Source organism: Temnothorax longispinosus, chromosome 8 (assembly GCF_030848805.1).
Source record: "Temnothorax longispinosus isolate EJ_2023e chromosome 8, Tlon_JGU_v1, whole genome shotgun sequence".
Classification (NCBI taxonomy): Eukaryota; Metazoa; Arthropoda; class Insecta; order Hymenoptera; family Formicidae; genus Temnothorax; species Temnothorax longispinosus.
Genome location: NC_092365.1, coordinates 6,948,731 through 6,964,624, shown reverse-complemented (window position 1 = coordinate 6,964,624; position 15,894 = coordinate 6,948,731). Strand labels below are relative to the sequence as shown.

The window sequence follows — 15,894 nt, the reverse complement described above, 5'->3', positions numbered from 1 at the left end:
CACGAGCAATCCGCGTGACCGCGACATAGATTATTTGATTTTATGTATTTTTTGAATTGGCAACCGCGAAAGAAGGAATCAACGTGACAGGGTTACAGAGTAAACCAGAGGCCCTTTCGGAACATTTAAAGGGTTTATGGGCCACGGATGGATGCGTTGGCCGCCCACAGAGGGCTTTCGAGCGGTCTCCGGCTTGAGAGGCAGAAAGATGTTGAGGCAGAGAGACGAAAACGAAAAGACGATAGAGCGAAGACCATGGGCAAGAGAGGGAGGGAGGAGAAGGATGGGAGGTGGAAGGGAGAAGTCAAAGTCAGTTGTCGGAGATTATTAGGCGGCCGACATAAAACGTGCTTAGGTGCGATTTAATATTTCCAGCTACGAGCATAAAATCCGACTCTATCGAGTCTCGCTCTTGGGAGAGAAAGAGAGAAAGAGAGAGAGGGAAAAAGAACGAAAGAGAGGACGCAAAGGGACCACGGAGTATTTCGTTTCTTACATTTCTTTGTTGACGCCGACATCATGGAGAGTCTACCGCCTCCTTCTCTCGTGTAAACTCTTACTTCTTTCGTCGTAACGAGTCTTGATTATTCTTAGAGATTGTTTTCACAATTTCATTTCGGTGCGGCGTTCGCGTAGGAGGCTCGTGGAAATCCATTCACTAGCTTTTAATAGGTCGATTTCATTTTGTAATGGAAATATTGTACGGTAAGATCTGGTCGATGACCTCGTTCGGCTCGGACGTTAATAATTTGTCATTACTTCATGCACATATATATACGATATTTCTCGAAAATCTAATTGTAACGTTTTTCAATTTAATGAAATAAACAAAAGACAAACGGGGAGAAAGAGCTATGAAATGGTAAGGACGAATCGTTGGAAAAACGTCAATGATCTCTCTCGGAAGCTTCGTTCGAGGCTATAGATCCGTTCAAAGAAACGCGAGTGGATACGAACGGAACCTCATTCGGATTAGAGCTGTCCAAGGACAACGGATGGGTCTTTCTCTTCCCGCGAGGCGATATCGGTGGGATAAAGCCGATTGATTTCGCCCCTGTAATGGGAATTCGCGAAGTGGATCCTCATCCACGTTATTTCGAGAAAGCGACTCCGGATAGTGTCAATCGGTTTTCGCCCCGTATTTTCTCGTTTCCCGCAAAAGCTAGCGGTTATATCCGCGTGGTATTTTTACGCCATTTATCAGTTTTATCTTATTTTTATTCGACTATCATTTACGGATACAACTACTGTTTGTAACCTAGAATCAATATCTTTGCAATTTCATGGAGTGTACTTTATTTTCTCGGAACCGTAGCACTTTCCGGAGGTTGCAATTATTGGGTGTCTCTCTGTCTCTCTCTCTCTCTCTCTCTCTCTCTCTCGGTTTCTCTTTTTCTCTTTTGATTGTTCCATTACATATAAATGTCTGAATGCGACGCCAACCAAAACACGAGCAAAAACGTATAAAAGACAGTCTTCCGCTAATCTGCACGATGTAACAGACATATCTCTCACATTTCTCTCCACAGTTTAGAAAAGCGCATTTTCTTACGTTTCTTTCCACCTTTTTAGGCTATCTTAAGGCTCTTGCACTGATTACCTAAAACCCATTTCATTTGTCAAACATACAGTTTTACTTTTGGACTGGCAGAGATCTTCTTCTTTATCAGTTCTTTATGCACACAGCTCCCACCTATCGTTTTTTACGTAACTTCTTAACGCCTTTATCGTCGTGTTTGTTTAGAATCCTTAAAGAATTCTTTTCCAAGGAGACAGTCCGTCGACATATGTCGCTTCGCGTCTCGGAGCGTGGAGCGATTCGAGATGCGACGCGATAACCGGCTCGCGGGTGGAGTTTACTGGGCGTAGCGAGAAGAGAGAGAGAAAGAGAGAGAGAGAGAGAGAGAGAAGGCCGGGCTTCTCTCGGGCCACTCTCGTTGTTCTGGACGTTACGGAGATTTTATAGGAGCGTAACGCACCAGCGGCATTGTACGCGCCGCTCGACGTCATAATGATTATAATTGCCTTTGCTATCTTTAATGTCCTGGAAGCGGGTAATGGTAGCGACTATTATGGCCGCTCGTATAACCTGCCGCCGATCTTGATATCCCTACTTAAAGTTCGCCATTTCCAACGTCCACCGGATATCTTCCTATGCTTATCGCCGGCGAATCGAGCCTCTGCCCCGATTTTCGTTCTCATCAAGCGCATTTTTCGCTGTCCGTTAAAGCTATTCATCGCCAACTTACGAGCGTCTTATAACTCTTATATACTTTTATATATATTAATATTCTTTGATTATACGTACGCGTATATGCGCCTAAAACACTTTACATCCGAAAAAACTTCTACATAATAAAATTTCTTGTCGTCATAATTGCATCACACCACATTCGCGCTTTAACGATCTCTCAAATCCTTTGAAAGAGCAAATACGACCATCGGAGGAAACGAGCGATAAAATTTTTATCTCTCTTACGTTCGTCGTTCGAGCGAACCTGCCGCGGAATTTGCACGGTCGAACGAGCTGACGTGCTGAGGAATTATTTAATAATAATCCGATCACTTAAAGGAATCCCCTACCCCCAAGGATATAGATTTTGGATATTTTCAAGTATATATATCTCGCGAGATTTCAATCTCTTAATTTGTCTTTTAATTATATTATAATAAGAGCGATAATTAATACTGAATTTTAAATTAAGACTCGCGAATATATTAGTATATTAATTCTATCGCAATCCTAATGCAGGAGTCGGTTGTTAAATCAATAATTTAGCATTATCATTAGCGTAACGAGAGTGCTGGTGTATCCTCGCGCGATGTCATTTTTTTCATGGCCGTCCCTACACTATTATCCGGTATCTCGATCTCGAAACTCGAAAGGAAAAGTCGGAGCGCATTACGTAAGGCTGCGCCTGCTTCCGTTCGCCTCGAGACGCACCCTTAAAAAGGGTTTACGGCAGGAAGTTGATCCCTTGCGTTCGCGGGGGCGGATGCGACGCGACGGCGTATCGCCCGCACGAAGCTTTTCAAAGTACACGGACCCACGGCCAATTACGTAATTAAGATAATAAGTCGGCGAGGTGTAGGTCCAGGCTTGACGTTCTCTTTCCCCTCTCTTCCTCCTTCGAGGCTTGGCGAGTATGGAAATTTCAGAAATTATTATTATCCGTTTCAGGGAATCGTGTGATATATTGTTAAAAATATCTTAATATTGTATGTTGTATATACAGAGTGAGTTTTATTTCATGTGCCAATTATCTTCGTCAATTATCTCAGAAAATATTAGTTTATTGGAAAAATGTTTCAGATAAAAGTTGGAAAGTTCGAAGGGGGCCAATAGACGATCTTCTTATATTTTGGGTCCGGGGCCCGTGTTGAGCCTAGTAGGGCTCAAGTCAAACTTTTTAAATAAAAACCCCCATTTTTTATTGTATCCTCTTTTTCCACTAATTTAAACATTTTTTGTCTGAAACATTTTTTTATTTGCTTTTTTGAGATATTTAAAGAAAAAGTTGCCAAGTTTTCCTTGAATATCTCAAAAAGTATAAGGCAAATACAAAATTTTTCAGACAAAAGTTGTTCAAATTAATTAGTAGAAAAAGATGATACAATAAAAAATGGGGGTTTTTATTTAAAAGTTTGACTTGGGAGGCCCAACACGGGCCCCGGATTTAAAATAAGATCGCTTATTGGCCTTCTCTGAACCCTTCAACTTTTATCTGAAACGTTTTTCCAATAAACCAATACTTTCAGAGATAATTGGTAGAGATAATTATTACACGACATAAAACACCCTGGATAACGTACAAGAGATTTTTGTTTGCAATAACGACATGAATACCTATTTCTATATTTATTACTACAATATTTCACGTTATGAGAACAAAGTAATCGACGCTCTTTATCCTTCAACCGGAAGAAAGCGAACTATCTCAATCTCTGACGCGGTGGAAAAAGTCGCGCATCGATAATCGTTGCTCGTAAAGCTAGCGACGTGTGCCGCGCTAAGTGCTTGTGTGTGAGAGAGAGAGAGAGAGAGAGAGCTCTTCTTGCTCTCCACATTCGTCTCGTCTATCGCGTTTCGCGTCTCGAGGTCGTAAAATTCATCGCGCGATGGTCAAGAGGCCAGAACGGAAAAGAGTTAGAAATCGCTTCGACGAGATCTTTAACGTCGGGAAGAGCGCAATTCGTGACACATTTGCCGTAAGTGTCCCACTTCTTTTCAACCGTATTAATATTCAACGAGAATATTAATATTCTTCAGTGAGCTGAAAGTCAAAGCGAATTGACCATCCATTTATTGTAGCTCGCAATCAGTAAAATAAAATCGCAAACGTCTTAGGGCTCTAATTTATGAACGAATCCACGAGTCTTGACGTTAAGAGAAGATGATTAAAATTCGTTGATTAAAATTTTCAAGGAATCGCCCTGTTCATCGAACGCGATCATTACCGGACATTCTTGCGGGACGCACTCTGTGTGCATACACCTCGGTCGCATATAATCACGGCATCTTCGAGTCCGTTAACGTTACTAAGCGCGCGTACATCGATCATCGGCAAAGTTGGCTCTTCCCCGTGGTTGCCCGGGACGAAAGTCGTCCGATCAACCGGCGGTCGTATCAGGAATTATTATTCACCCGGCCGTCAGTGGATGAGAGAAGGAGAGGGCGGGGCTGCCGGCGCATGCATCATCGAGAGCAAATTCCGTTGCCTCGTCTTTATTTTACCACGGTAGTGAGGTATACACACGGTATACACACGGGCGGCATGTAAGGATACGAGCGAGCGAAAGAGAGAGAGAGAGAGAGAGAGAGAGAGAGAGAGAGCTGCTCTTCTCCCCTGATCCTCACGTGGCCGCCGTCAGTCCGCTTAACTGTAGATCAATCAATATACCTCGCTTGAACCCTCAGCCTCTATGCACCGTCCCCTCCTCCCTTGCCTTTTACTTCGTCCTCTCCCTCCGGCTGCCCCTAACGAGCTCATCGCTCGTGTAGCCAAAGAAAAAACACGAGAAAGTAGTACAAAATGGCCCTTGAGAAATGCTGTCCGTCCATCCGTTCGTTTCTTCGTTCCTTCGTACCTACGATACGCTCCTACGTCGCTTCGTCTCATCAAGGGTGGCGGACGAGATCGACTGGAGGGAGGGCGAAGGGGTTGTCGCGAAAATTGAGTGAGGAGTGAGAATAAATGTCCCTCTCTCTCTCTCTCGTTCTCTCTCTTTCATCGATTAACTTGGATTAACGATCTACTGCACGTGGTAGCGATTGCCAGACACCTGCCACTGTACGCGCGAGAAACCGCCCGTTCTACACAGCTGTACAAGCGCGTCGCGTCGCGTCGCGTCGTGCGTGCATACTGCACATATTTCGTTTTGTCGCCATACATCTCGTGCGCGCAGCATTTTTTCCCGTGACAAGCGTCGACATTTACGTCTTCACATGGACGTTGTGGTTTGACGTATTACTTAACATTTCTGCATCGCATATCGAGCAAGCATAATCTCTCATTAATTATAGATATCGTCGCTAATAAAATCCGAAAACCGTGAGATAGAATTCGGATGGTTAGTTTGACTATAGACAGTTAACTACCTTTTCACATTAAAATAAATACTTGATTTAGACATAAAAATATTTTAATATAAAGAAAAAAATGTGAAAAAACTTTGTACAATTAAATGAACGGGTATAATTGAGTATCGATTGAGGTTCGAGCGAGAATAATATATCGCGCTTTTCCAATTACTTTTGTTTTATTGTTACTTTCATAATCCGCGGGCAGTCTAGGCGGGGAAAACTAGATGGGATAGACGGTGAGCGTAAGGCGGCGTATTAATTATTATTCGCCCTTGGGGCGAGATAGTGTTGCGAAACACCGCGCGATTAGTTGAATGAAATTTATCGTCGCGGCAAACGTGCGGAGTCGAGTCGAGTCGAGTTGAATTGCGAAGAGCGGAAAGCGTCGGAAGAGGAAAAGGAACGAGCCCGTAGTTGCTTGTCGAATGGAGCGTTTAAGGGATGTAGAAAGCGCCAGAGAAAAAGAGGATATAAGGAGAGACACTAGGAGAAGAGAAAGCGAGGGTGTACGGGGCTCATATTATAAAAGCAATTAGGAGGTCTCAGATTAGATATAGCACATCGTACATAACAAATATGATAATACGGACCGCGCCAGCCCGAAGGGGGTTTGGCTTTCGTACGGTCTCGGCGAGGGTTTCGGGTTATGAGGCAGGTTAAACGGAATCATTAATAATCGGAGCTAACTAATCTGCCTGTCGCTATGAGCACACTTGTTTCACTCCTGTTTTTATTACCACGCCGCGAGGTAACGTTTTATTCTCCCGATCGGGACGGCGAGGAGAGCATTGCGAGGGGGGGGAGGAAAGTATTTGCGCGATTACAAATGCGTGCGCGACACAAAAATGTTGATTGTCGGTTAATTACATCGAATTGTACTAGCCGTACAATCGACAAAAAGTTCCTGTCGCGTATGCTCTTCAATTATAGGTGTAATTTGATAATGCTATACCGCGTGGAATGGAGATGTATTCATCATCGTGCGCAAGATGTCCCGTCGTTACATCGATGTCTAATTTCCGTAAATATCGCGCTAGAAAGAGCCGTCAGTGGCAGGACTCGTACATACATCGAAATGTATTTATTTGTTTTGTACATTACAACGAGATTTATTTATTTTTATTTCTTTCTGTTTCAGTTGTACGAGCTGGACGATTCCGCCGAACGGAAGGCATTCCTCGACAACCTCTTCAGTTTCATGCAGAATAGAGGTGAGTCTATCACTGAATAATAATTACCCCGATGTATTCGATGAAGCGATCCAACGTGAAAATAATGCATGATGCTTGTTACGATGCCTGTGAAAAAAATTAACAAAATAACATAATGGAGTTTATATTACAAACATTGATTGTTCCCGTGGCGCGTTCACAAGAGAGAGAGAGAGAGGACTCTTCCACTGATAAAAATTTTCTCAACGAGGCTCTCTACGATTCTTTCGTTACTTGCCAACTTTGCGGAGACGAGAATACACCGCGAATGTTTTGCAGGTTTAAAAGTAAGAAGATGCGCGCTCTATTCACACACACATTCGTACATCCATAATTTATATTTAACTCATACTCCGTCATACGTTTTGTCATGATCACGCGCTACTCCTATACCGTGTCGCATCTTTTAGAAAAATACGCCTGAGACACTTGGAACTCGATTAAAAGAAGCTTGAAAGAGTAGGCGGGGAAGACGTATTCTTCAAAGAAGACGTAATATTCCGCAAATTTGTTTAGATCCGCCGCCGTTTGAATTTGTCGACCGTTGAGAAAGATACACACATGCATGACTGGCGCGACCCGCATCTCGTTTCCTGCACACGTGGATTTTCGTAGCCGGTACGTCCGACCGCGCGTCGTAAACGTCCACGTGGTTAAAAGGTTCGATAACACGTTGCATCTGCTCGGCCACCGAAAGCACCGAAATTAGAATCGACGAGCGTACAGCGGAACAACGCCCGTGAAATCGCACATTTTCTCACGCGCGCGCTTCCGCGCGATTAGCGTATATGTATACGCGCGTTTTTCACCCCCACGACAGAGACGGGAGTTCGAACGACTCGAGAATATCGTAATTAGCGCAGTCGCGACTCCTCGCGCTTTAGCGCTATCCTACGCCGCCGGTGAAACTTTTTTTAACGGTTACAGAAGGGAGATTGATCCGCGGCGAATCGCGGCGGCCGAGCGTTAGACGATGAACCGGAAACGTCGGGCTCTAATTATAAACATGGCGACTCGTCCATCAATCAAGCCCGCCAGTGATGCGTCAGTGCCTTCTGTTCTTTTCCCTCTTTTTCTCTGTCTCTCTTTCTCCCTCCATCGTTTCTCTACGAACTTTGTGGCGCAACTTTGAGTCCGAGAGACGATGCTATTATTATGCCTCTACCTCCCTAGCGATAATTAGAGTAGATTGGATCAACATATCCGTCTGTCTCTTTCCAGTCGTCCCTCCGTCGAGCGTCGGTATTTTACGAACGGTAATTTGGTACGATAAAGAGCTGCTAAGGTGCTAAATGATCGTTCGGAAAGTGATAACGCCTGGCATTGACAGACTCTTATGTAACGCGTGAAACCTAATCAACTTTAGTTGCGTCATCGGATTCGAAAAATATCGATAGGATTTTTAATGCAAAAATTTCAAGAGGTAACAAAATTGGGAATGTATGAACGATAGGATCGATCGAGCGGGGATGATGAGATATCACGATGATCGCGACCGTGAAGCAACGAATAGCGTCGTTTATTTTGCGGGTTATTATACTTCATGAATGATAATAACGAGTCGACGATCATAAATCCTCGAGGAGATCAATGCCGATTGATCTTTCGATTCGCTCGTAACGCGGTTCGATTAAAATCGCGGCGAAGAAAGAGGGAAAAAAAGAAGAGAAAAAGGGGGGAAAGAGGTATCGAGCGGGCCGCGTATCTCGATGTCTCGCGGGTAAAAGCTCGGGCCCACGAAGAACGTGGGCAAGGACCCGGGTCGGGTCCCGGGACCGGGCCCTCCCGCGGGCTGCGTTATTGTGCCCGACGCGCCGCTGCCCCACGCACGCAATAATTCAACACTAACGTAACGCATAACACCTTACTACGTCCGTAGATATAAAAGACCATTCATCATATTCGGGTATATTAGTCCAGCCACCACCAATTTGTGTTTGCTATCATCGCGCGCTACGGCTAGGCGCTCGGCTTTTTAGATATACAAACGCGCGGACAAATTAGCCGATTATCGCTTCTGACAGCGGTAGTCCGTATCTTCTTTCCACGTGCGACAACTTCGTGCGCATTTCTAAAAAAGTGACTTTTTCTATCATATGTTATTTGCACCGGGATTTTTTTTTTTTTTTTTTTTTTTTTTAGGAAATTTTTATCAGTTATAAGGAAATAATTATTTATATATACTTCCGTATAAAAGCTTGTTATTCTATATGCGTTTAAGGCAAGTACCACGTCCGTTTTGGCTAACCAACCGAGATGCTTATTTAGATGAAAAAAATCATTCGGCGGAACGACGAAGACAAATGGGTTTCTTCACAATTTGAACACTGCAAAATGTCATCGCTTAGTTTAAAGAGATTGATAAATAAGTCGATACATTGTAGTGCTTTTCAACAGAACAAACGCGATACTCTATTTCGTTGTATCTTTTCTATGCTACTATATTTTCTATCTATTATATAGATAACGCTCACGAGAGATAATAGGATTATTCATCGATAATACGTATTTATCGGAATAATAAACATAAGTCTGTATAAATTATCAACTTCACGAGAATAATTTAGATTGCATTCTAATTGATAAGATAATTATATTTCCTGTTTGTATACGTTTGTATACGTGTGTGTGTGTGTGTGTGTGTGTGTGTGTGTGTGTGTGACAAAAATGATATATGAGGAATAAAGGAGGCCGTATAAAAAAAAAAGTATAAAGCCAATGCCGCGCGGAATTTTATATTAGCATCGTATTTATTTTATACTTTGTATAACACACGCGGGAACTTCTTTTCGGGGAACTTATCTTTTAATGCCCTTTAAATCCGACATGGTAATAGATATTACTAAGGTCGTTTCACAACAAAATGTCCCACCCGTTTCGAACCCGCCGCGACGAGGTATTCGTATATCAAAAGCGCCGACGAGGCACGCGGAACGCACAAATTCGCGCAAGCGGAACATAATTTACTTCGATATTGCCGCCGAATAGCGGAGAGAACCGGTTCAAGAGAGGACTGCGTAACCCTTGAACGATCCAGAAAATTTTCTGACGGGGTACACCGCGGATTATTCGATCAATCTTACGAGCAACATTGAATGAGATAAATAAGAGAAAAGGGCAATGAGACATACGTGCAAATTGTGATTGAAATAGATTAATTAATTGTATTAATATTAATTATACTTTGAAATTTATACTTTTCGCGTTTGCAGGATAATTCTTAACCCTTCATCTGTATACGTTCTTTTTACGTGGGTCTGTTACATTTGATGCTATTTTTCCTTACTTTAAAATATTTTAAAAAATCTGAAAAAATTCACAAAACGTCTGTCTATATTGTAATTGACGATTTTGTAGTCATTTTGATAAACATCGTTTATTTAATATTTTTTGGCAGGCTTGCAAGTTTACAGTTATCATTTTGGCTCGGACGTCGTAGACCACCCACATATATAGGGTTAATATTTTAAGAATAAATTTAGTCTAAAATAAGAAAAGAAGTATTACACAAACGTAGGTCGGTTTAGGCTTTATTTTTCGTGATATAGTAAATTAAGTTACAGTGAATTAATAATGTTCAAAAAGTTTTGTTTTCCTCTGTAAAGCAGTGTCTATACTGAAAGAAACGGTTTTACTGAAGTATCTAAAAATTTAGCTAGATACAGATCTGAAAGTAATTTTGTTGCACCATAAAAATAATTATATAGAACACTCAAACTGATTGCTAAAATGTTAAAATTTTTTACAGCATTATCATTATACTTCACCGACCTACTATAATTATTTTACTGGTGCAACAAAATTATTTTCAGATCTGTATCTAGTTAAATTTTTAGATATTTTAGCAAAACCGTTCTTTCCGTGTACAATGAGAATTAAGGCATAAAATTTAAGAGCCTTAAACCGTAAGAAATTGACCAATCACAGTCGAGTATTCTTCTCACATTCGACTGTGATTGGTCAATTTTTTACGGCTTAAGGCTTAAATCTTACGCCTTAAATTCTCATTGTAGACCTCGCTTTATGCGTGCTACGGCACATTAAAGCCAAAATAAAGGATTTTGACACGTCAGGTCACATCGAAATCCATGAGGCTTTCCTTTTCACCACTCTTCTGTCACTTTTTCTTTCGCAGCTGGCGTGCGCGAAAACTGGACTTCGCGCGCTACGATTCGCGCGAGGAACATTCTTTATTTATCGCACATATTGCTAACTCCGCTCCGAAATACCGACCGTTATAAATCCCAACCCATTTAATATGCAAATCTCCGACACCTCCGACAGCCCGAGGTCCGCACATTTGCTTTCTTTTTTATTTCTTTTCCAACACACGAACGAGTTTCAATCGCCGATGTAATTCATACTCGTGGCGGACGACTGCGCGAGTGGTGCCATTCTCTTCGTCGAATACGTTATTATCTTTACTTCCCTCTCTGTCGCTTCTTCTCGACTTGCCGTTCACATATTATATTCATGTATATTTGCACTGCCGCAAAATATGTACAGAGATAAAAGAATGTAAAAAGATTCTACAAATCAAAGGCGATATCGTCTTTTTCGCATTAAATATTCACAGGAATTAATTTGCTAACGCCATATGTATTTCAATGTACGAGATGACGACACAGATAATTTTCTTAAAATTAAGATAGGTACATCTTTAGTATACAATAAGAGAAATCCAGCATTTTATGCGCGTATGTACGAGAGGGAGAAAAGGTAACGATGTAATACGAGAAAATATGAACGTTAAAATAAGGCAGTGACTATTTCTTTTTGTTTCATCGACGCATGTAAAAAGTGCTCAATCGAAAGGATGCATTCGAGTGAGTTGATCGCACGGCGTTCGCATGCACGTCGCCGAGTCTAAAAGTGCGTTAGTTTGCAAGTGCGGACTGCGGAGCTGCAATGCTGCATCGCGTTACGGCCCGGCCGGGCCGGTTCAAGAAAAATGCCTTTTTACTCGGCAGCAGCGCGGGTAACGCATTAACGCGGAGAACACGTGTTCGGCACGAACACTTTTCGCTACACACTTGTGAACACGCACCGCGTACGTGACGTCTGCATACACAAGATATTACATAGGTTTTCATAGGTGCGCTCTCGTCCTCTGATTTTTTTTCTTCCTTTCCCTCCCGGGAAAGGGTACAGTACACGTCGCGGCGGCGGCGTCTCGTCGCTCGTCGCTTCGCCGGGCTTGAACTCCAGGCTAAACGCTCCGCCGCGTTTCGCAGTTTCGACCGTAGATTAGGGAGGGAGTCGGAAAGGGTAAATATATAGGAACCACCATGAAATTGAGCAGCCCGCCGAGCGAAATCCACGCTTAATAGTTATCGTGCCGCGCAGCCGTTACTTTTACTACCTTTTAGTACCTTCTGTTCATTTGGTATGCGCCTCGTCCACGCGGATTCGCGCATACTTAGTGCATCGCACGTCTTACATGCGAATAAGTCTCTCTCGAGTTCCGCGTCCCCCGCGCGCGCGCGCATAGAACATATTTTTCCATTGTGCAACTAAAGGAGAGAGACGACGGTGATTCGCCGGCGAGCTGACACACGAACGCACGATTCGCCGTCCCCCGTTTCCCTCCCATTTTCTTATTATTCGATATTTTGTGCCGGGAGCACGTTCGTATGCCGTTACTCGGTAACTGCACGCCGTCACGGCATATTGCAACTAGTTTGAATGTTTGACTTTGCCTTGCAACAGCGAAAGCAACGTTCCTTCGCGAAAATAGTTGTTTCTCCTCTCTTTTGCGCGCGGCTCCCGCCACCCCCACCCCTTCCCCCTCGCCTGCGGTACCGTGCGCTTGGCACCGATGGCCTTGGTTATTCCCAATGCAAATTAGATAACGACCGACGCTATTGGAAATTTGTTATAATCAGTTTACGTGCGAATCAGCTTCTCGAAAGGCGAAGATTCAAGATACGCTTCTTATCGAACGATCGCTATAACTCGTTAATCCTTCGAGCAGAACGAACATATTAGGTGGTTCCAAAAGTCCTTTTCGTTCTTTCACTACAAATTAATACAAAATTTTAAATTTGTTATACATAAAAGTATACATAAAAGCTTCATAATGTTATTTTTTAAATGTTTTTTTAATGTTTTTAAATGATTTAAAAAAAATACTGATCGAGATAAATTTTAATGTCATTGAAAGAGCCGAATTTTTTATGACAAAAGAATGTTTTTAAAGAAAAGAGCAAGTAGTAGTCAGAATGAGCGAAATCCGGAGAGTAAGGAGGATGGGATAGAAAATCACAATCAAACGGCAGCGATTTGTTCCGATTACCGACCGGTCAAAGAAATACGCCAAATTTCTCTTCTGGTTCTTCATCTTTCGGAACGCACCGCTGCAGGAGACCAGGAAGGACACATTTTTTAATGCACGAACGTATTGTCGGGAAGTTAAAAGGTGAACGAACACCAGAATATCGAAGAACAGACCGACCTATACGTTCACTTTCCATCGTTGCTAGCCATTAAAGTCATGCGCGTGAATCAGGAAAAGAACTTTTGGGACAGCCTAATACATTTACGTTTTCAATTCTGCGGCAAAGCAGCACTGATATTAATTTACGAATAAAAAATAATTTGACGAACGAGACTACTTGCAATCTGATTAAAAGTGAGTGATTTTAAATCGTAAAATTCACTCCGGATGGTCGGCTAGCGCAACGAAAACTCAAAGGATTTACATAGCGCGACGAACGATGTCGCGGGGGGAAAATGTTACCGCTAACATCCTACAGATTTCAAGGAACTCGGCGCGTTATTCACGACGGGCCTTTATTATGTAATAAATATCAAAATTCATACGCGTTACAACCTTTACCGAGAATCGATCTTCAGCCGGTCCAAAGGGACGCCTATAAAATCGTCGGAGCAAGGCGCGTCCCGGGTCGAAAAGGCAAAGCGGATATGTTCACTTGGGAAACTGAGGAATCGCGTGAGGGCGCGAGGTTCGGTCGATTAAATCGACGGAATCTAGACGCGCGCAGCTCAGACGGGCGTTATACGCGAGATTACCGCGGTCCCTCTCCTTACCTCTTTAACACCTCCGTTTATACCTCTATTTGTATCTCGCACCCGCTCCAATGTCGTTTTATCGTCTTTACGACCTTGTCGAGCAAATCGACGAGCCGGTGTCGACATCCAAGCAACGACGATGACTGGAGAAAGAGAGAAAGACATGGAGAAGGAGAAAGAAAGGGAGGGAGAGAGAGAGAGAGAGAGAGAGAGAAACAGAGAGTCAATCCATGCACCCTGTCCATAAACAGTCGGTCTCGGATACCTCTATAAAACGAAATAAAGTCCCTATAGCCCGTGCCCGTGTATCGAATACCGGAGGACGGGTATTGTTCGTGCACGGGTGATGGATTTCATCTCTGACGGATACCCTCGACCCGTAAACCCCAGACCCTGCTTTTCTTCGAAGCGCCACCATGGAGCCAGTAAGATAGATTTGAGGCTTTTTTTCAATAGACCTCCTTCGATGAAGTCCTTTCTTGGTCGTCGAAAATCGCCCGCCCGCCGCTTTCGGAAGGTCTAATACCCGGGGGGGGGGGATTATTCGGATTAGAGGCCACTTTTCTCTGCATCTCTACAGGTACCACTCGCACTCGACAAGAAGGAAACACAGTATCACCGATGGACAGACTTTATATCCGATCCAAGCGATCGAAAACGGTTGCAATTTTTATACGTACGTTCGAGTAAATCGAATCGCGAATAGTAGAAGGTACCGCTGCTAAGGGCCGTCCCATCAGTATTATTTTTTAATAGCAGTTGCGCAAACTGTAGTTTAACCGCCCTACCGATTAACCGTTCACCTGTTTTCTCGATAAACCTTTCGTGACCGTCGTATCTGCCGTTCGTGGAAGTAACGTGATTAAGTTTTCTTATCGAATTTGAAGGATAGTTTATCGCATTTTAGCGCTAATTGGGTCCGCTAATGTATCATCTTGGAAATAATAGAAAAAATAGAGGTAAAAAAGTAGAATTTTTAATAATAAAAAATAAAAATTTATTGCCTTGTGCAAATAACCCATGCAAATATGTATCTGTACAAATATGTGTACAAATACATATACAAATTGTATTTTAATTCTTATCATATATATATATATATATATATATATATATATATATATATATATATATATATATATATATATATATATATATATAATGTGTGTGTGTGTGTGTGTGTGTGTGTGTGTGTTCGTGTGTATGTGTGTGTGGAAATAAAATACGTACACTGAAAAGAAAATCTAGTTCGTTCATTTTTCATCAGAAAATAGGTACTGGTTGAATTTACTAGAATCTGGTTGAATTAATAGGAATTGTTGCATAACTAGAATTCTGGTTGCATTAATTGGAAGAATCTGGTTCGTTCATTTTCCACCAGACGTTCAATTAATTCAACCAGATTTTTTTTTCAGTGATAGTTATACATTTGTGTATGTATTATCAAGACGTCGCTAGTGTGACGTGGGCCAGCCTTACTCTTCGCAGAAGTTTCGTGATAAATTTAATCGTAGCTCTCTAAAGAGGCGAGCAATCATCACTAATTATTTGGAATCCCAGAATAATGATGTGCCCCCGCGCTGATTGATGCCCTGCGGCCCGTTGCAGCTAGGCTACGCAAAAATGACGCTTTCGTGCAGCAGAAAGCCGAAACTCTTCAGACATTAATTATTATAATGTGGATTCGATGGTATTCGAAGCGGACCTTGACAGAGAGCGTGCATCCCGAAACCGGTAGCCTAAGACTCTATGGATCATGTGAGAGAGATTCCACGAATTTTCGCATTTCTCTCCAATTGATCTCGAGAAATTTCTCGTTTTAAAAAATGCCTTCCAATCGCTCGTGTAAGAAAATCAAATTACACTTTAATAAGTTGTTATTTACACGCCGTCCGAGATGAGGTGGAGGTCGAAAAATTGAAATTGAGCGCTCGTGACGCTTCGCCCGCACGCGGAAAAATCGGCTTCACGGACGCAGGAATTCGAATCCGCTTGACCTTTGACCGTCGTAGGTAATTGAATTTCTACCGCGCGTGTCTACGTGACAGTTATGGTTAGTAACACGGG

At 42.6% G+C, this 15,894-nt stretch overlaps 1 protein-coding gene across 2 annotated transcripts in view; it reads left to right on the top strand.

Moving 5' to 3' along the window:
* Positions 1-15,894, top strand: part of Retn (retained) — a 114,514-nt gene that overhangs the window by 78,365 nt on the left and 20,255 nt on the right. For both annotated transcript variants that reach the window (XM_071785927.1, XM_071785928.1), the window contains exon 4: positions 6,723-6,795. In XM_071785927.1, the coding sequence (XP_071642028.1) occupies positions 6,723-6,795 (73 nt within the window). The remainder of the gene's footprint in view (positions 1-6,722; positions 6,796-15,894) is intronic.